The 22,860-nt window shown below is 40.1% G+C and overlaps 1 protein-coding gene and 1 pseudogene across 3 annotated transcripts in view; one reads left to right on the plus strand and one right to left on the minus strand.

Moving 5' to 3' along the window:
• Positions 1–22,860, minus strand: part of ZFPM2 (zinc finger protein, FOG family member 2) — a 425,162-nt gene that overhangs the window by 3,677 nt on the left and 398,625 nt on the right. For all 3 annotated transcript variants that reach the window (XM_070392063.1, XM_070392062.1, XM_070392061.1), the window contains 2 exons: positions 5,212–5,418; positions 3,104–3,328 (listed from right to left, as the gene is read on the minus strand). In XM_070392063.1, coding sequence (XP_070248164.1) covers positions 3,104–3,328; positions 5,212–5,418 — 432 coding nt within the window. The remainder of the gene's footprint in view (positions 1–3,103; positions 3,329–5,211; positions 5,419–22,860) is intronic.
• Positions 5,748–22,860, plus strand: part of LOC138993426 (large ribosomal subunit protein uL11-like) — a 47,385-nt pseudogene continuing 30,272 nt past the window's right edge.

Raw genomic sequence — 22,860 nt, forward strand, 5'->3', positions numbered from 1 at the left:
AAAGAATTGAAATCTTTCAGAATCTCATGGTGTTAGTATAAGTATAGTTATTAATAAAGGAAGGAAACAAAGGGAACCAGACATTAAGCCTAATAAACTAGGGAGCTGAATCCGGTATTAAACCTAATCTACTAGGGAGCTGAATCTGACATTAAGCCTCATTCACTAGGAAGCTACAGCATTCACAGGCTCCGCAGGGGACTACTGCATCTTCCAGAGGCGTGGGCAGGAAGAACTGGTCACCGGTCATTAGCCAGGATTACCGAGGAAGGGATACGAACAACAGTGGAGCCTGGCCCATGTGGCTCAGTGGTTGAGCTTTGACCCATGAACCAGGAGGTCACAGCTGCTGCTAGAACAGGGGTGGGCAAACTTTTTGACTCGAGGGCCACAATGGGTTCTTAAACTGGACCGGAGGGCCGGAACAAAAGCAGGGATGGAGTGTTTGTGTGAACTAATATAAATTCAAAGTAAACATCATTACACAAAAGGGTACGGTCTTTTTTTTTTTTAGTTTTATTCATTTCAAACAGGCCGAATCCGGCCTGCAGGCCGTAGTTTTCCCACAGCTGTGCTAGAACCTGCCTGCCCTCTATATCCCCCTAGGGCATATCATTTCCCTTCACCTCATTAAATCTTGCCACTCTGTTCAAACTTCTCCCAAGCATGTGCCCTTTGAAATTTCTTTCTTGTGACACTGCAAGAACCCATTTTCACCAGAAACAATTTGTGCTATTAACTTATTTCTTATATATATTTGTACAGGGGTCCTGGCTCACAGCTCCTAAAATCCTTAAAATTTCCTGTGATAAGATGATAAAGGCATCTTTGTTATGCTAATGAAGCGACCTTTGAAAAGCCCCTAGGTTACCTAAGGATTGGAGGCTTGTTGGGGGGGTGGGGCGGGGAGAAGAGGAGGCAGGGTAAGGAAATCCATGATTAAAGAGTTGTTGAAACTTTCAGTCTTCCCCCACTCCCAACCTCCTGGGAGGGGGTTGAGGGATTGGAGAATAAGTTCAACAGCCAATGGCTAATGATTTAATGTCTATGTAATGAAACCTCCATAAAAAAACTGAAAGGATTGGGTTCAAAGAGCTTCAGGGTTGGTGAACATGTAGATAGGGGAGAATGGCATACTCGGAGGAGGCATGGAAGCTCCTCATCCTTTTCCCTTACCCCGCCCTACGCATCTCTTCCATCTGTCTGTCCCAGAGTTATTTCCTTTCATAACAAATTCGTCATCTAGTAAAAAATGGGTTTCCTGAGTTTCATGAGCCACTCTAATAAGGTATTCAAACCCAAGGAAGGGGTCTTGGCAATCTCTGATTTATAGCCACCAGTTGGTCAGATGCACAGGTAACAATCTGGACTTGCGATTAACACCTGAACTGGGGTGGTTGTCTTGAGTCCTTAACCTGTGGGATCGGATGCTAACTCTGGGTAGATAGTGTCAGAATTGAATTGAATTGCAGGACACCCAGTTGGTTTCTAGCTAATTGCTCAGTGGTGGAGTGGGGGATCCCCTACCCCACATGCATTGAAACTGAGATCCAGACACTTTTACTCACGAAAGTTAACTCTAGTCTTTATTTGTTGGTTTATGGTTAAATCAGGCTGGGCTCATCCTCTCTGTACTCTAGACTAAAGTGAGAATTGCCTTTTATATTTATAAGGTGAAAACATGGCAGAGAAACCTGGTCCTGTAGCTATAAAAAGGAATTTCTTATCCCTGTCTCTCTTTCTCCTTAAGTAATCCAATACTTGTTCTTCTATCCAGCTGAAAAGATCCCCATTTTTGTTTTGTATTCGACTTACCATCTGAGACCACCAACCTGTTTCTACTTGCCTTGCTTTATCACCTACATGAAGACAGCTCATTTGTAGGGGAAGGGGAGAGAATGAGTAGAAAGGAAACTGACGGTTTCTACAGGTTCAAAGACAAAAGCTTGTGCTGCACTAGAACATTGGGGGTTGGAGTTAGTTGGTTTACAACTCAGCACCAACTTCAGTTTTTTATTTATTCACCCGCAGCAAAACCAGTGAAGAAAGTCACCCAGAAACAGCCTACAAGTTTTGTATTATAGGTGCTGAAGAACTGTGATTCCCCAAACTTGTTTTGCCCTACTCAAGAATGTTCCTAGAGATATCTAAAGTTAATATAATTCTATTAGCTTCAATCAAAAAAAAATAGGAAAATTTGAATACTATGTGATGATACTAACAACAATTGGGCATACAATTCCAAAATAAATGGGAATGGTTGCCACCTTGCTGTTAAGAGTGGGCTTAAAACAAAAACACTTACTTGTTTTTCAGCCTAATTTTTCTTAAGGAATTTAAAAACAGGACTAAAAGTGATTTTATGTCAAAAAATCAACTAAGCTGTTATGATGTGCACTCTGGAAGTCAAGAGCATTTTATAGATCCATATTTAAAAGTTAATTTTTCTCAAGTGTGATTTTAATTGGACCTATCAAAATGACAGCTTTATTCCAATTCAGCAAATACTTCTTTTTATATACCTATTTTTTTCCTGCCATGGGGATAACAGTATGGTCAGTTTGCAAAGATCACTTGACACTGAAATCAATGAATATTAATGACAATGTACAAAGGGTATTGAGAGTTTCTAAAATGATGCTATTTTACTTCAGTTTAAAAAGAAAAGGAAAGAAAGAATGACTTGGCCTGCAATCTGAGGACAGTAGCTGTTAGAAAAGAATTCAGACCCAAGTCCTTTGAGTAGAAAATAAGAGACATAACCAGCTAGCTGATCCAACCAGTTAGATTTTAATCGTATTTGTAGATATAGTTAGACTATAGATCAGGGGTCCTCAAACTTTTTAAACAGGGGGCCAGTTCACTGTCCCTCAGACCGTTGGAGGGCCAGACTATAGTTTAAAAAAAAACTATGAACAAATTCCTATGCACACTGCACAGATCTTATTTTGAAGTAGAAAAACAAAACGGGAACAAATACAATATTTGTATTTGCATGTGGCCCACGGGCCATAGTTTGAGGACCCCTGCATAGATGTATGCATGTATGTACGTAAAGAATGGAGTCTCCTGGAGCAAAAGAGGAAACATGGGAGGCACTTACCACTGTGTGAATTCAGGTGCATTTCTAGAGCTCGGGCATTTGAGAAAGTCTTGGTGCATTGTGGGAAGGGACACAGGCTGGAAGTCTGAGCAGCACTGTCTTCGCTTTCTTCTGACACTGGAGCAGCTTCCCGTTGCCTCCCACTGCAATAGTACATCAAATGGGCTTGCAGGTTCCGCTCACTCCGATACCAGATGCCACAGGACTTGCAAGGGAATATATCCTCTGTAGACAAAAACACAGGGACGCATTAGCTGCTGCCCATTTAGGAGCTAATCCAGGAACCCTAGGATACATGGTCACATTATACATATATAGGGTTTTAAATTCCTATAAAAAATACAGAGGAACGTGGGAGAGGTTGCAACAGAGGTCTAAAACTTGGCAGAAAGAGCTGACTTGTGATTTGAAAATTGTATAGTTGGTGAAACCCATGTTAGTGAAGGCGATGGTGTTGAGGAGATGAGGAGAAAACTAAGGATCAAATTCTAGTGAATGAAAAGTAAGGACAGCAAGTGCAATATAGAATTTCAAATTAGGATCATATACAAAATCATATGCTACCGCTGTCTATTATTTAGCCTCTCTCACCAAGTTAGTTGCATTTACACTATTCAGAGGGCCACATTGTTTAATAAAGGGTGCATTAAAGCAGGATGAGTTTAACTGATTAGCTTATTTCAGAATGAGAATGAAGGCGGTATGCATCTATGCTGATTTATTTGGGATTAATAGTTACCTTGCTACAGAAAGCAAACTAAGTATAATCTTAAATATGATTACAATTAACACTCACACATTGGAGTTTCACAATCATATGAGGTACCCCTAGTGTCCTTGGGAACAAACCTTTTTGCCTCAAATTCAAGTTGGGCCTCTGTTATTTCACATTCCTCACTATCTGAATCAAAGTAAAGGTCCATTAAAGAAAATAACTACATTTATATTAAGGGAATCCAAAAATCGTAGCTTGGTTTGGGTCCTCTGGATCCACTGGTTGGATGCAGACTAATCCCACATTCACTTGAAAATGTCTTTATTCTACAGAATATAATTATTGCTGAATCTATATATGTAAATATATGTAAATATATATTCATATCAAGACAACATTGCAGTCTCTAGGTTTCCATTCTGCATCATTCAGAGTCTCAGGGATTTTCAAGGACATTTTTGACTAAATGTAATATTTTACTTACTTACTAACTTTAGAATCTATTCTCCTCTTCAGATGTAACTGCTACTCATGTTTTCTCACAGAACTAGATAAAAGCAGAGCTGAGTGTATACCTCAGATCTTCAGACTCCTAGGTCACTGATTTTCTGTCACATACAGTGTCACTTTGCGTGTTCAAGAAATACAACCTAAGTTCAATAGTCATTTTAACAAATATAAAAGGATATTTGCCAGGGCATATTTAAAAATTCTCCATATAAAGCATTCTAAACTTATATGTATTTTTTTTTTTGTATTAGCTGATATCTTGATCTATCCAGGCTAAACTTCCTCTTCATTAGTATATCTAATCAAAAATTAAAAAAATATATATATATTATTTTAGAGAGAGAGGAAGGGAGAGGGATAGAGAGAAACATCAATGAGAGAACCATTAATCATTTGCTTCCTGCATGCCCCCTAGTGGGGATAGAGCCCACAACACATGTGCCTTGACCCAGAGTAGAACAGGGGACCCCTTCAACCACTGAGGCACAATGGCTGGGCTATCTGATCAAAATGTGAATTGCATTCTTTTCCTTTAAGTTTTTAACTCTATTGCCTTTAAAGAATACCACAAGCATTCCACTATAAAAGCGTCAAGAAAGCTGTTGGACTTCTCACAGCTACATAGTAGCCTTGAATGTTGTTTAACTGGTTTAGAATGTCAGCTTTTTGTGTGTGACATTCAGGAATCCAACCTGAAATGAATGAATTAAAGTATTTTTTTTTATACTCACATGAGAAGCAAACACACACAGAGTTAGAGAGAAGATTAACTGAAACGTAGAGTCTGTCCCTGGATGCCTGTCAGTAGACATTTTTTTTTCTCCCCATAAATACCATCACCACTACAAAGCATCTGTACTGGGCTATTGCATTCAGCACTTACTATTGACAATAGCTGTAGGCAGAATAGAAGCCATGGCCGCTTGCTGAGGAAGCAGCTGAATTGAGTCCAGCAGGCGGGCCGGGTACATCCCTTCTGTAAGAGTCATCTGACTGGCAGCTTGGAGCCTTGAGTCAAAATCCACCACAAAGGCAATTAGCTCTTCACCCTCAGAGATGGCCTTCGTCGTTGTGCACCAAAGCTGACCCCCTGTTAAGAAGGAAAAAAGAAGAGGAAGATAGAATTGACATAGAATGCTCCATCCTGCTGTCCTTAGATTGATGTCAAAAGCACCTTCTCATGTTTTTCACATCAGTTTCAACTGAGGTGGGGTGTGTGTGTGTGTGTGTGGGGGGGGGGGGGAGTGTTTGACCAAGACAAGAGCTGAACTCCTCTTCCCTACCATGTGAAAAATGGTACTCCTTGCATTCAATGAACTGGTCAGTGGTCAATAGTAAGAGAAGACTAAGAAACAAGTCGAGACATAATCTCTAGAGAGTTTTGTCAACTCTGCCTTCTGGGCTTGCCTTAATCGTGACATGGTATCCCGCCTAAGAACAAGCATGGTAGGAATCAACCGCAAACATTTCCTTCAGGTGAGTTTCTGAAGTTACTCTTTCTGTACCTTATGGAAGTAAGAAGTTACTCCCCCCCCCGCCCCCCCCACACACACACTCTCTTCCCAAAATACTTTATTATATCAACACCAGATGATCCCAAACTATAAAACAAGTAAATAAGAGCTCCTAAAATCTAGAAAGTGAAGACAAAATTCCATTAGTCTTACACCCTTTATGTCTGTTGACATTTTTTTTTTCTGGCTGAGTGATTTTCACTTATATAATGTTCCTTATAATGTGGCTTCTTTATCTCCATTTACCCTGATTGAACTTCCTGAAAAGAAGATAGGCCAAAGATCCTTTTCAAAAAGGCTTATTTAAATAAAGATTTGTTTAAATGAAAAGAACTCTTTCTTCAAACACTGAGATATACTCTGGCTCTGTGCTTCAAATGATCACGTGTGGTGCATTAAAAAGAAAATTAACTATGCAAGTCCATCCTCTAATGTATTGGAATGCGATAGCAAATGCTCATTTATTTAACATGTTTAGACAGGCAAAGCACTTATATTTTGTTATCTACACTCTCAGGCCTAGATACGTATCCTATACAGTTATGGCTGGAATAACATGGCATACTTGATATGTTATAAAGCTATTTTTTTCCCTTGTGTATATATTGCAAGGCTATATATTGTACTCATTAGCAGGCAAAAATTGTACCCATTCTGATAAGTAGTATTGCTCTGTTTATCTCTCGGCATTACTGTCTCTTCAACTGCACTTCATTTTTTCCCCACCCTCAAAAAGATTATAGTTTTTAAACAACTGTGGTAAAAATCTGGTGGGAAAGATAACAACAGCATATGATATGGCAGAGTTGCACAGAAGGAGGGGGACATTGTTTTACAGGAAGCTTGGACAAGTAATTAAACCAGCTGATGAAGTGTTAAAGGTAAAGGAACAAAACACCTTCTGTGACAATAGATTTTGTGAAGAAATAAAGCTAGGATTACAGACTTCACATGAGTGTGCAAGTTTCAAAGTGAGACACAAACATCCTAAAAGACTAGATGTGAAAACAACTTCACTTTTTATTTCACTTTGACTCTAACACAGTGGTCGGCAAACCGCAGCTGGCGAGCCACATGCGGCTCTTTGGCCCCTTGAGTGTGGCTCTTCCACAAAATACCATGTGCAGGCGCGCATGTACAGTGCGATTGAAACTTCGTGGCCCCTGCGCAGAAGTCGGTATTTTGTGGAAGAGCCACAGTCAAGGGGCCAAAGAGCTGCATGTGGCTCGCGAGCCACAGTTTGCCGACCACTGCCAGATCTTGAAACCAAAGAGGAGAAACAGATTCACTTTGGCCCTGATTTATTTATTTACAATTAGGGAATCGAAGTGGCATCATGGTGGACTCTACGAGCGAGCGTTCCATGTTCTAAGTGGTGTATTTCTGCTGGCGACGCTTTCCTGGATGGCTTCTATCATCGGCCACGGCTGTGCCTTCTCGGATGTACATAAAAGATCCAAACTCTTTACAGCTGGTGACAAAGGTGATCACTTGCACCTTTTGTTTCCTGGGAGACTCGTTTTATTAAGTGAGTGTGTGTAATAGGGGGTGGAGGGGGGGGGGGGGGAGGGCGGGGCGGAGCCACGCAATCCCATTCCAGTTTCTTTCACAGCTTGGTCTTTCTGAGTCATTGGATTTCAGTGATGCTGGAATGACTTACATTATTATTAGTAATAATTTACTGTTAGTAACTTTACATCATTAGTAAATCCAGTTATGGCTACTTTTCACAAAAAGAACATTCTGAACTCAGTTGCCCAGAAATGGAGATTTTTACAGACGGTACCACTCACAGCTAATCTTGATCATGGGCTATGGGCTATGTACAAGGATGATTCAATACTTGAGCTCCAACTTAGACCCAAAAGGCTCCAATAAATAAATAATCTTCACAAATATGAAGTGCAAGGAAAAGTTAAGGAAAACATGAGTTTTCTGTGTTAATAAACAACCTCACAGGGGTAGTGCACACCTGTGGTTTCAGACATCCCCGGTAATGTTTCACATTCGGTGTCTTTGTCGCTCTATCTCCTTTTATGGTTTGGTCAGAGCATGTCTTTTTAGAGGTGGAATTAGAATCAAAATGTACTGTGTAGAATTGTTGAGGAAGTCAGCTGTCTTAGGAGTGAATCTTTCCAATCGTTCATTCATCAGCTATTCATTGAACTCTTTGCTGTGTGCCAGCTGGGTGCTAGGGCTTCACACACAGCTATCCAATTAGAATGCACACAAATAAACAGAGTACAATACCATGCAGTGGGTGTTGTCAATTCATGCTGAGGAAAATGGGAGAACAGTGAAAAAGTAACACTTCTTAGGGGTGTCAGGTAAACCATCCCAGGTGAGTTTTTGATGGCCTCATGCAGAACAGAGGTAAAATGGCAGAAGATTGTGTACAGGTCCACCATTACTGGCAGAAAGAGACGCACGCGTGCAAGCGCAGGGTTGTGGAAGAGCTGAGGGTCCCGATGACGGCTCAAAGGCCAGCACACCCGGAGCTCAGGGTCTGAGGGAGAAAAGGGGGTTACGGGCATTGGTGTGCTTGAGCCAGCCTGTTCAGGATCACAGAGCTGAATGTTCAATTGTCAGGGATCCTGTGTGCTGGTGGCTGCTATCACATTGGTCACTTGAAATCGGCCCTGGCGAGAGCTGTAGCATTTGCCACTGGACCTGGCAAACATTACAAATCAGGGCTTCCTCCCACGAAAAGAGTGTAGAGCAAGATGAGACAGCTTTGAATGTAACATAAAACACTTGCGTCTGGCTCCTGGTGAGGGAGATGGTATATTTTTATTCGAGTGACTGAATGAACAAATTCCTGACATGGGCTTCCTAAAGAAAAAGATCTCAGGGTAGTGAGAGTGAACTGAAGGAAATGTTACCATCAGGGGCATCTGGAGGCTATGGCACGAGTGCAGTTGTGAGAAGTGTGACTTGTGAGGGAGAAAAGAGCCACACCGGAGAGCAGGACTGAGAGGAATGGGGTGATTTTGTGAGAAGAGTAGAAAGAAAAGAAGCTGCTGAAAAATGACACAAAGGTTTCCGGTTTGGGAAACCAGCTGATGGCGATGCCATGAATGAGGCAGTAAAGCTGGTATATTAAGACAACCAGGAGGCAATGGGTTCCACTTCGGGCTAGATAGGCTTCGTGGTTTATGTACTTCTATTTTGACTGTGTCAATTACTTGATGAAGTTAAGGTGATATTTTCCTCACTTTAGAGTTGAGAAAACTGAAGCTTGGAGAGGTTAATTAACTTGCCCAAAGACACAGGCGTGGTCAGTGCCAGAATCATGACTTAGACTCTTGTGTGTCCAGCTCCAAAGCCCAAGTATGCATGTGCATGTGTGTCGTACGCATGTATATGTATGTGCATGCATGGATATACCAAATTCTGCATTGACAACGTAGCATCTGAGGTATGTGAGAGACTTTGGGGTGAATGCATTTAGGAGGCAGTTGGAACGTGGAGGAGACATAAGGATGGAGAAAAGTCTTGTTTTAGAAGCCATGGGCACATTCTAAATGACAGCGATGCTTTTGACATTATTGTGGTAACTCAGGAGGAGTACAGTGTGAAAAGGACAAAAGATGGAAACTTGGAGAATCTCAACATTAAAGATGGGGGTAGAGGACACGGAGTCATTTAAAGATAGAGAGAGCATATATTTGGAAAAGTTAGAGGGAACCAAGAGAATGACACCCAAAAGATCATGGGCTGGCTCTTTGAAACTATGTGGCTGAGTTTTTTAGATGGTGAATGTATAGGACTTGATGGAGTTATTTATAGTGTGAGATGTCCCAAGTATTGCCACTCAGTGCCAGTTAGTGATTAAAATAAAATATTCTAAGTGTGAATGCCAGTGAGGGGTAGAAGCCTGTCCAGAAGAAGTATGGGCAACGGGACCAGATGGCCGAGGGGCAGATCTTGGTTCTGCCACTTACTATGTGACTTTGAACTTGTCCCCTTAGCATCCTGCATATCAGTGTCCTCACTCTTGAAAATGGGGCTGATGATAATAGTACTGAACTCACGGTGTTATTATGAGGATTAAATAAGCTAATTAATATATATGAAAGCTTAAGAACAGCACCTGGCATGTATTAAGTGCTGTATAATTGTTAACCATTATCCTTTTGGTTTGGTCTGATTGGGGCTATTATTCTCATTTCTCACTTCCCTGCTGAATCCAAGAAATCTTACCGGAGAGAAAAGAGAAACCTATGAATTCAATGAGCAAATGCATCTATGTTATACTGGTAAGCGCTAACTCATTTCAGAAAAAAAGGATGAAGTCTACATCCATTTGTAAATCACAATCTGTATCTTGACTAGTTAGAAACAGTTTCTAGCAATTAACTTGGAGCTGAAGAGGCAGGACAACCCGTTTCCTACCCTACTGCTTTTAGAGCGAGGGGAAATATGGCCAACTCTAACTTACAGTTGAATGGAAGGCAGTAGTATTCATCTTGACTAAGAAGCAATCTGAGTGCAAGAAAAATCATATTGATAGGTAGCTATTTTGGTATCTTCACTGACTGACCTCATGTTAATGGAAACAAATCACCCAAGATCTGCCCCTTGGCCAGATATTATATTTGGCTTTACAATGAGAGCACCACTATCAAACCAAACCAAACCCAGAAAATAACAAGTATTGGCAAGGATGTGAGAAACTGGAAGCCTGAGCACAGCTGATGAAGGTAAAATGGTACAACCAGTGTGTCATTCCCTCAAAAAATTATAAATAGAATTACCTGATGACCCGGAAGGATTAAAAGCAGGGTTTCAGAGATATTTATTTGCACACCCATGTTCAGAGCTAGAGTACTGAAAATTGTTCAAACATGGAAGCAACCCAAGTGTCCACTGACAGAAGCATAAATAAGCAAAATGTGGCATATTCATACAATGGAATATTATTCAGCTTTAAAAAGGAAGGAAAGTCTGACAATGCTACAAAATAGATGAGCCTCGGGGATATTATGCTAAGTGAAATAAGCCAGTCCCAAAAGGACAAATACTATATTTCCCCCCTTATACTTAGAGTATTCAAAATCAAAGAGACAGAAAGTAAATGGAGAGTTACTGCTTAATGGGTGCAGAGTTTCAGTTTGGCAAGATGAAAAGAATTCTGGAGATGGCTGGTGGTCATGTTTGCACAACAATGTTAATGTACTTAATGCCAGTGAACGGTATACTTAAAAATAATTCAATAGAAAATGTTGTCATATATATATTTTACCATAATAAAGACACTGGGGAAAAAGTGAGAGTAACATTTATTCACTAAAAAGCGTCCACTGTGAACCCAGACTATTGCCATAGCTAAGGAGGGGAATATAGCTTTTATAAAAAGTTTTTCATATGAGATGGTTCAAAATAAAAGAAGAGCAAGGTCTCTCCCCTCCCAGTTTTCCTAGTAAAGCTACTTATCAAAGGACTTGAAAGCTCAGTTCCTTGTGGGATGAAATTGCTGTTGAGATGGAGTTTACTTTATTTGGCCACATTAACCATTTTCATTTGAATACATTTTGGACCTGAAAATTGTGAGTTCCTGGTTACTCTGTTGATTTGGGTTTCTGCTTGTGTTCTGGGTGCCAGTTCCTGTCAATTCTCTATGGATATGAAACCTGATAAACCTAAACAATGTTTTCTGTAGCTTTCGTATGAGTAGTACGCTTAATGCCCTTGATTTACATCAAGAGGATTTTCAATGTACTAATCCACACTCATGATGTGTTGATATAAACACAATTAGAATTATGTAAAGGTGTTGGGTGCACATATGGCAATGTCATATGTTTAATTGCTCTCATTCCAGAGCAAATGATTTTGGTTTAAAAGATAACATGATAATTATGAAGCATAGCTGGCAACCAAAATCACTAAAAATTTATTTGTCAAAAAACACACACAAACAAACCCACAAAAAACAAACAAAAAATTTATTTGTCCTCAGTCCAAGGATGAACTAGAAGGAGCATTTGACTGGAGAGTATGAAACTTTAGTCCTAGTCTTGATTATTAGTTACTGTGTAATCTGGAAGACTGGCTTTACCTACATCATGTGACATGACAGCCTTAGGCTAGATAACCTCTAGATTATTATCATCAAGTTGTAAGCAATTTTTAATGCCTCTACAAACAACATACTAATAATAGTAATAATCACAGATTATTATGAGATCACGGGGCTGGAAATGTGAATTATTCAAGGTCACACAGCTAGAGGGAAATGGAGGAAGATAAAAGGACATGGGAGATGGGGTTAGAATGAGGCAGGTTGGCTCTAGATTCTGGATGAAAAACCAGGTGTCCCAAGTCACAGCGCCATCTGACGTTCACTAACTACATTACACCTTATATTGATTTCTCGGAGTAATTAGCACAGTTCTCCCTCTGAATCAGAAATAAGATGGTTCACTTTATGAAACAGTGTCAAGAAGGTTACTCAGCTATGAGATCTAGCTTTCAACTGCATAGTTATAATCCAGAGAATCATGTCTATATTTGTGATGTGGAAAGAACTTCTAACACGACGAATAAACAATTATAATAGCTAACACTTAGAAAGCCCTTAATATGTGCCAAGTACTAGTCTAAACACTTCACACATATTAAAATAATTTGGTAATATTAAATATAAATGCAGCATTTGCCCAATTTCCTATTTAAATTGCAAGTTCAACTGGACATGAAAAGGGCATAAAAACTCTACTTAATCACTGGCAATCTTGACTGCTCTTAATCAACACTGATTTCCCGGTCCCATCCCAGATTAATCAAATCAAAACCCCCGGGAGTGAAGTTTGGGCTTCATTATTTTTTAGAAGCTGCCCAGAGGGCTTAATGTCCTGTAGGGTTAGGGATCACTGGCATGAGTGTACACCACCTGCAGTTTGTATAGGATAGAAAGAGTGAGGCTCTATGAACAAAAAGTCTCTTGATAATCAACTATTTCATAGATGTATTCAAACTACCCAGCAGAGGGATGTCCGTTTTGATACTCAGAAAATGACATTGAAAATAGCTGTGAATTTCCCCTGGCCACTAATGGCTGAAGATTATGGGAATGATGAGTGAAAAGGTGAAGAGAGCCAGAAAGAGGAATGATGTCATGTCTTAGCATCATCTTTCAAGGGATTAAATAAGCCAGTGAGGAATTTAGTAAAATGTGAATGATATTTGGTTTTACAATGTTTAATTCTTTATTATTTTGAAGGTATGGAACTAATAATCAATAATACTTCATCCCCCTAAGCTGTAAAAGATCTTATTGTGCAAACCAAAGCAATAAAATCCCATGCCTACTGCAATGGGCATGGAGTCTTTATCAAATGACATCGGGCACTGAAGCAGCTATCTGATACCTCCCTGGCTTTCTCCAAACATAAAGGTTATTTTAGGAGTCTTTCTTTGTCTGCCTCTCACGCTGCAGACACAGCCACAAGCCCCAGTCCCCACAGCCACACACCACTCCCGTCGCAAATAAAGGACAGATACATTCAAGGTACCACAGCGAGTAATAATGATGAAGACCTTGACGTTCTTAAAAAACCATGTACTTGCTGGTCTAAGTCATGTTTATGATCAAAGTTCTTATACAACGTGATACGGTTCCTAACAGGAGGCTTATAAATTTTCCTCATAATTGCTGTCAAAACTGCAGTGAAGTGAACTACAAGTTTCCATAATAAAGAATAAAGTCACAGTTCAAACTCAATTACATTTTGGAAATCCGCACCCCTCTTTCTAGAAGCAGTGGCCTTCAGTATCTCCCCATCCTGCCAAATTTTTCACTTGCACTTTTTATTATTTATGAAATCAGTGTCTGCACAATGTCAAGCAGACCTCTGCTGATAAACTCTAATTAAGATTAAGACAAGCCTTTTGGAAAGGATCCCATCATTAGCAAACATGATAAACACAAAAATACTCCCTACTTGTCAACCAGGAGCAATTCAGTAACCTAACAGAATTATCTGTTGCTAGGTTACAGAGCTGACAAAGCTTCAATTATATTGTTCGACCATACCTATAGAGTTCTGTATAAGCAAAATGTATCCAGTATAAAAGCATTTAACTTCGCCCATGCTATCTGCAATTCGCGGCTTCTTACAATGGTAAAAATCAGGTTAATAAATTACATAGCACGCTGAAAAATCTTTCCCATGTGTTATGTCTATACATGCTTCTTTCTAATTTATCTGTGTGATTGATAGACGCTTGCTTTGTAAAAATAAGGCAATACAAGCAACATGAAGCTGTAAACCTCGAGCTAAACTACGTCTGAGCTTATCAAGACACGAACCTAAGTTTAGCATAAAAATATGCAGCAAATTGAACCAATTAAATCACATTTAGATTTTGCCCCACACTACCTCCATAGGAGAAGGAGCCTCAAGCACATAGATAGGGATACCAGTTTGAAACTTCATTTTAAGCTAAAAATAAAACAAAACCCACAGATACTCACCTAGCAATACAAAAAAGGACATAGGAGCTTGCAACATCATTTATACTAAGGGCTTTTCTAAAAGTTGAACTTAGTAACTTTTACTGTGCAGCATTAGTCATTAAGGCTTCTCTTTATTAGACTGAGAACTCTAGGCAGGGTGGGGAGGGGGCGGAATCAATAAGACACTTCCTAAATACAGAGGTTTGAAAAGGAAAAAAAAAAAAAAAAAAAAAACAACAAAGAAAAAAACCCCACTTGTGTAAAAAGGGAATGTCTATGTGAATCAGAGCTTCAAGATGATTTTATCATAGGTGATTTTTTGTAGATTTTGTGGATATTTGGAAATGAACCAGAATGTTAAAATAACGCTGGCAGAAAAATGTTATGTTACATACTATATTGGTTAAGCTGTACACTAAGAAGATAGTCAATTGATGATCAGAGTTTAGCTGATAAAGATAGCATAGTTGCCTATCAAGGAAGTCATATACATCTTAGGTACATAAGTAAATTAAAGTCATTCTTGGAGGATAAATGGGCTGTTTAACTCACACACACACACACACACACACACACTCACACACTCACACACTCACTCTCAAGAACATTGTTTCTGGAGGTGGAGGAAACAAGTCTACTTGCTTATTTGGTCATTTCTTTAACTTTTACTAAAAAAATGTGAAAAATACAACAGGATGCCTGCTTGTGAAATGTAACCTTTCCATAACTGGGAAGCGATTGGTCAGACTAATTCCCTAAAAGCGAACTCAATGCCCTATTTCAACATCACACGTGTTACTGCCCAGATCCCAGGGTTTTGACATGAACACCGTACGTATATCTATACGTGGCCACCTTGTTTAATCCCAATTTTATAATGAATTCAAATTCAATACTGTTGAAATTCTTGACAGTGGAGTAGTGCAAGGAAGAGAACTTATAAATTATGTGTGCCCCTTCTTTGAAAACCGCCGTGGAGGTTTCTTTGTGCATTGGCAAATACAGTAGGAATATGAGGTATTGTGTGGCTCCTCCTGCACAGCACCTGATAAAAGAATAAAGAGCTGTGACATATTCTTAAAACAATAGAGGAATTAAAGGGAAACAATGGACCAGCTGCTTCATTAATACAATCAAAAGGGAGCCCAGCACAGAGGAGTCCAGATAATTAAGCACTACTCTTTTAGACCTCTTTTCTAGAACAGAATTGCTCAAAAATGTATTAACTACTTCATAGTTGTTAGATAGATCTTGCACTTGTTTATTTAGAGTTGATTAATGCCTTTTTCCCCGTATGCAGCAACATGCCAACTCACAGTTTACAATATTTTTGAATAAAATGGAGTGAGAATAATTGATAAAGATCTGCACAATACCCAGCAATAAATCAAAAGCATTTTGCAAAAGGTCTTTCCTGTTTTTAAATTATCTTTAACATTTTTCATTTGTACTTATAGGCAATGCAGGGCATTTGGGGGCATTCGACTTTCCCAGGCTGGCGCTCCTGACATCTTTTTATAGCGCATCCTAGCAGTTCCTGGGAGAGGGAGGAAAAATTCAGAGTTGGCCAGCAACTCAGGAGGGTCCCTTTGGTATTTGGGCCAAAGGAGAGGACAGACTTCTTTTTTTTTTTAATTCTCCTTTGCCTTTTCCAATCAAGAGAGATGGACACATAGCAACACTACTTGGCAAATGCACCATTTATCCTTCATTAACTTGATTATAGAAATTGAAAAACAACTTTTTATGCTCTTTATGTTAAAACATGATTTACTATTTAAGATATCAAGGCTTTCATTCTTCAGCTTTTCTGTAAGCATCCTTTCCTCTGATGTGAAGAGAACATTTAATTGCCTAAGAACTGGAAAATTGGGAACTGAATATTGTGTGTTGATTGTTGGAGTGAGGATAAAAACGACACTCTGATTTTCTCCCAAATGTTTTTTTAACTAAGCTTATGTTAACCCAACATTCAAATTACAAACTTTACTAAACCATGTGTCAGTTTGAATAAAGTGTATTCTATTCTGATGATTCGAGGTTCTTAATTGAGAATCTCTAATAGAAACAACAGGAGTCAGGGAGATAAATGAATAGACACACTTAACCATATTTCTGAGACTGACAGAAGAAAATTCTTTTACATATATATTACACATGATTTAAAATTTATCAGCTGGATTCTTATCTCCAAAGATCATCATGTATTATGTCAGTATTTCAGAGGATATGGGGTCTAAGTAATTCTAGCTATGAAACTTGGCTTTTGACTTCAGGAGTTAGTTCTTTATTAGCTCGATAAATTTTCCTTGAAAACCAGGAAATACATTTTTATTTCTTTTAAAGAGAGAGGAAGGGAGCAGGAGGGAAATATCCACGTAAGAGAGAAAATTGATCGGCTGCCTCCTGCATGCCCCCTATTGGGGATCGAGCCTGCAACTCGGGCATGCACCCTGACCAGGAATACAACGGGCGGCCTTTTGGTGCATGGAATGACACTCAACCAACCGAGCCACACGGGCCAGGGCTTTTTTTTTTTTAATGTGTTGCCAAAATGAACACTGAATACCAGTCAGTAGGTACAAATAAAAATGACCATTGTAGCCCTAGCTGGTTTGGCTCGGTGGATAGAGTGTCAGCTTGCAGACTGAAGGGTCCCGGGTTCCATTCTGGTCAAGGGCACATGCCGGGTTGTGGGCTTGAACCCAGTGGGGGGTGTGCAGGAGGCAGCTGATCAATGATTCTCTCTCATCATTGATGTCTCTCCCTCTCTCTGAGATCAATAAAAATATATTTTAAAAAGACCATTACAGCATTATAGGAGCTATTGTGAATGATAATATATTTAAATATTTCTGTTTTGATTAAGCCCACAAAACTTATTTTATTAGCGTGAAATGTAAAAGTTTGTTTATAGGCGTCAATCATGTGAATCCTTGAGACATCTCTGAATCCTCAGGCTTATAAACGGTGTCTTTATGGCAACGCAGAAAGCGAGTAAATGCTGATAATCCTGTAATGCGAAAACACTAAATGACAGCACCCTCTTTCAGTAAGTATTTTGGAAATGAGCTTGGCAACATCATCTATGAATTATTTGTCATTTCATACATTACAGGCTGTATTATTTAGCATCAATCCAACAGATAATATTGGTCTGAGCGGAATTCAGAAACAAAGAAACACGAACACCCTCCTTAATCTAAAGGAATGATCTGGGTGACAAACAGGAAATACTATCCTCCCATTTTAGAGACCAGGGCGTCCACGCCAGCCTGGCTCAACCAGGGTGTTGCCTGAACTCCCCTCCTCCTATCACAGGAGGCATTTCAGGCTCAGACTTGAAATAGATCCCCACTCAGGTCTTTTGGCTCCTGGCGTGCATGCTCCCCACAGAACTCATTTTTTCCTTTAAGAAAATGGCTCCTACTGAGAGCATTTCCTCTTCCTTTTAAGAAGCCCATGGAGTCCTTTTTCAGGAAAAGAAGTCAACAGAGTCACTGTGGTCAGTTCCAGACTTCTGCTGCGGTGTGGAGGCAGGGATGCCTGGCCCCACGAATGAAATGTTCAGACCAGCCTGGGAAAAGCTGAACTAATGTGCTGGAAGTCATGAAACAGACAGCCTTCCTTGGGTTTAGGCAAACAGAGACAGTGTTTTATGGGATTTCAACAGGAAGAGGTCTGCTCATGGTGGACTCTTCCCAGCAATCCTGGGGTCTGTGCTCTGCTGAGCGCTGCGTCCTCGCTCTGCAGGAGCTCACCATGGGGTCGTGAGGCAGCCCATCTGACTGTGGCCATCACGATTTTGAACGACTGGCCAAGAGGTGACATTACACCCCAAAGGCGATCTGTCAAAATTCCCCTGGCAGCTGATACACTGATTACAAAGCTGCTTAAGCCTCTGCTTGTAAACAAAAGCATTTATCAACTAATAATTTGCAATAAACTGATGTAACTCCCAGCTGAGCCCCTAACTGTAATTGTCTTTACCATCTGCCTATTAAAACACCATTCTTCATCAGCAATCAGGAGCAGAAGGGAGGAAGTCTCCACCAAAATACACAACTCGAAAGCTTATGAATAATCTGCGTGCATTCCGCACTTTCATTATGACTCGTGTGTTGGGTATGCTTAATTTTCATTCTTGCCCAGCCTGGGAATAATCAGAAATTAGGTGGAGAGGAACGAAAATGAAACATTGTGCCTACTGCTCTGCAGAGGAATAAATTATAGGAGTTCATCATAGGGGCTGTTTTTAATTTCTTTCTTTCCTCCTTCCACAGCTCTGTATAATATCCATTGCAGTATCTTGATGAAAGCCCCCCAAGCATCAGGCTGGAAATGAACCTCTCTATTCCTTTCTCAGCTTGTCCATTTCCATTACACTTCTTTGTTTTGCTTTTCTTATTTCCATTTAATTCCAAGAGGCTCATTACACTTCTCCAGGGAGTCAGCTTAAAAGGGTAGACTCCTGCTCCTCTGCGGGGTGTTGAAGGGCTGGCGGGCCCCTGCAGGGCCACGTGGATGCATGGGTGGCAGTGCCAAGTGTCCGGCAGACCCCGTGTTTGTCATCTGCCACCGCAGACGGAGGGCTCGCAGGTTCCAGTGCCCCTGAGCACTTAGAGGTACTCTGCCCAAGTCTCCTCCCACAAGGTGGGTTTCAACAACAGTAGGTTCAAATGGTCAGAAACGTCTTCTTAGAAGAAACCCTGCCCCTTAGATGCTGACCCGATCTTCCCACAGAAGGAAGAAACTACGGAAAGGGAATAAATTCTCTCTGTGTTGTGTTTTTCTGGAAACCTCTCTCTGAACAGCCAAAATCATTCCAATGTTCCTCAATGTTTATTCACTTTTAAGCATACTTACTCTTATTTTCTCTCCACAAAATACATTACTTTTTTTAAAAACCTCAAAATTAAACACACACATTAAGTGCCCTCATGTTATACTTTTTCTTTTTCATATCCCTTTGCTGCCTAGAGCAGCGGTTGCCAACCTGAGTTCCGCAGACCACTGGTGGTCCGGGAGGTCCGAAAGGTTGGCGACCGCTGGCCTCGAGGATGTTTCTTTTTTCGGGTTATTCCTTTTTTTCAGAGAACATGCTATCCTTCCGTAAGATTCAGTATTCTACTGGAGGAGACCATAGGCAGACAACATATTATGGTGAACAATGCCCAACTCCTCTTATTAAGGTTCAAATTCTGGGGATTTCAATTCTTGTCCAGTTTTCTTATTCTACCATAAAGTAATGTTTATGTTTTTATTTTGTGTTTAAAAGTGCTTCCTCGTGAGCACTTTACGATCTGCCATTAGGTACAACAGGATGAATAAGTGCCTTCCATGGACACTCATTCCTCTGTTTCTCACTGTGCCTGGTCTGGAGAAGAAAGTTCATGAGGAACAATGGGCCTAATTTTGTGCCTCTGAACTGCAGAAGAAAATCACATACGATTTTATTATATTCCTTGAAATTCAGAGATACCAACTATTAGAACAAAAATCTGATATAGATTTTAAGTAAACAAAAATCTTCAAAGACACTAACCTGTATTAAGTACTTCTTAATAGAAGTACTGTATTTCTTTCTCACCCTACCTTTGAGGCTTTTGTCAAGACTTTGATATTCTTTGGCCACAGAGATTTTTTTTTAATTAACAAATAGATATGGTATAAGAGTAAGTGTACTTAAGCATGTTGATTTATAATGTCTTACAAAATTAAGAAAAAAAACTATAACATAATTTAACTTATAGTTTAACGATTAAAGGTGATTAAGATGTAAACTTTCATCCTCATTACATGCTTTCAAATACAAACACCAATATGGTGGTGAGGTGTTTTACTTTTTAATTTTAAAAAAAGTTGTTGCACCAGGTAGATATTTTCATGTTATGATTTGAGTGAAAACAGAAAACTTTAACAGTTACTACTTCTATATGTAAAACTGTCATGGTCTATTCTAAAACATGGAAACTCGACTCACTTCTTATTGCAAATGTTGCTGGATCTCTATCCTAAGACACACCTGAAAATTATTATATAATGGATTATAATAAAACACTTTAATGTGAAATGAGGTATATTTATAGTACACCAATACCCTTTGATTTTCTTCACAACGCTCTCTCTATACTGATGCATATTTACATACTCTTGGTTTCAACTAAGTAAGAGTTTGGTAAGAAAATAGTTTTGAAAAACTAATTACCAGCAGATGGCGCTCGGCACATTCTATGAGCCCAGACACGGAAGAAAATGTGGGCTTTATTTATTTCATTCTGCTTTATCCTAAATGTGAAGTTGCTATACCAAGCTTTACAATCCCCAATGACTTCTGTTAATTGAATAAACAACTTTGTGGTAATTTACAGACGATCCTCCGATGCTCATCTAACTGGTACTGCATTCAATTCACGTGCCCATGTGAAGATACAGCATCAAGATGTAACATTTCCCTCCTCCTCCCATCCCCTCCGAAACAGGAAAAAATACAGAAAACTGGGCTCCTGAAGTATAACATTGAATTTTTGGCTTAAAATAAGACCATTGCCATTTCTTTGCTTTTTTTCTTCTTCTTCACATTACTTTCTTAAATTAAGAATGAGAGGCCTTATATTTGAATGGGTTTTATGGATGTTTTAAAGTTTTATAATAAAACTCTTGGAGTAGATATTTTATGATTACTGGCTCAGATATACTGACTGAATGCTGTGGGGAATTATGTGTTTGTACCGAGGAAGAAAAAAACAAAACAGCTTTGAATGGGACAGCTAAGTAACTGTACAAAGTCTGTCTGAAGTGATGTTTTTCTTCTCCATCCCCCCCTGCCTGCCTTCTCTTCCTCCAATTAGAGAAAGTTTGCTCTGAACTTTAAAACTTTGTTATTTTCTAACCACCATTAGGTGACCATAACTAGCAGTATTTCTTTCCTTCAAATGACAAAGAGTGCAAGGAATTTTATCTGAGCATCCGTATAAAACCCCTCTACACCCACCTTCTCCCACATCTTGTTCTCATTGTGCCACTGAGTGACTGCTTCTCCCCATTTGATTGTAATCTGGCTTTGCATATGGCGAGGGCACCCCAAGTCACACTATGTTCTCAGCGCTTCTCATTCTTAAGTGGAAGTCCTGGGTCAGAGTCCCAGTTGTATAGCTGCTTTCAGTGACTCTCAACGTTTAAAGGTTTCAATCTTTGAATGTCTAGGCCCACTAAAGTGAGTGGAAAGTGGGCTTGGAAACCTCACTGACGCTGTGGAATAAGCATCATGTTGTCTCCGACCATCACTCGCAGGACCTACTTAAAACAGGCACGTTTAGAACATACACGCTATAGCTACTGCATACGCTTAAGGCCACTGAAGAACATTCAATGTTTCTCATAAATTCTATTAGCATTAACAAAACAAGAGAAATTCAATAAGTGCTCAGTCAACATAGTAGCACACGGTGCGATTTCAAAGGAAGAAACGGGGCTCCACGTCACTGGAACTCCACAAAGAGAAAGGGAGTTGTGTCTCTGCCCGGTGCTTTGAAAACCCATCTTTCAAGGTCGGCCCTTGACAGCTGAGTTAGGAAGGGCAGCGTGGAAGGGAGGGTGGCCTCCTGCCAAGGCTGTTGCAGATGAGTGGGCGATCTTAGGGGAATAAACTGCAAAATCTCAAATTTTTGCTCATGTGATGATAAAACCAGAGCCAAATGATTTTTCTAAGACCTGCCTGGCCTTCTGTTCCATTTTATTGTTCAGCTTGGAATGATAAATTTTACTGTGCATTAATTTGCACAGAAGGGTCAATGCTATGTTTAAGAGCTTACCAGTTGTTTTCAGTAACATGAACATTAAAATATGTTGCTGTTATCCCAAAATGGGCGCACAATCCTCAGACTGGTGTCAGTGAGCTACGGAAAAAAGCATGCTCATCACGGCCGTTAAGAAAAAGGGAGAGGACATTCCTGCTGAGTTGGACTCTGTTGTGACAGCATTTGGTGAAAACAACCTCCTGTCTTTTCTCACATATCATCCTTCACCTTTAGGTCTGAGTCTCAAGTTAAAGCAAAGGAGAGCCGGGAGGAGAAAGCAGTGAGGGGACCCTCTCCATGGAGGTGCTCCTCAGGGAGGACCGTGGTCAGGCCCTGGAATCGGAGCGGTTTAGTGCAGGGAGGAGAGACAGAGAAGGACGTTACACTCAAGAGTGCAGACCAGCACAGTCGGTGTGGCCCTGTGGTTGAGCATAGGCCTGTGAACCAGGAGGTCACGGTTCGATTCCCGGTCAGGGCACATCTCCGGGTTTTGGGCCTGACCCCCAGTAGGAGATGTGCAGGAGGCAGGTGATCAATGATTCTCTCTCATCAGTAATGTTACTATCTCTCTCTCCCTGTCCCTCCCTCTCTGAAATTAATAAAAAAAAATATATAAAAAAGAGAGCAGTTCATCGAGCAGTTCATCAAGAAGTTCATCAGAAAAATGGATCTGCATAAAGTTGCGAATGTTACATCAACGTGTTTCCCTTTGTTTAAAAATGCTCAGGTCAAAAAGACAGGTCAGTAGATGACTGGGA

This window comes from Myotis yumanensis, unplaced genomic scaffold (assembly GCF_028538775.1).
Source record: "Myotis yumanensis isolate MYYU_CA2020_CCGP unplaced genomic scaffold, mMyoYum1.0.hap1 SCAF_15, whole genome shotgun sequence".
Lineage (NCBI taxonomy): Eukaryota > Metazoa > Chordata > Mammalia > Chiroptera > Vespertilionidae > Myotis > Myotis yumanensis.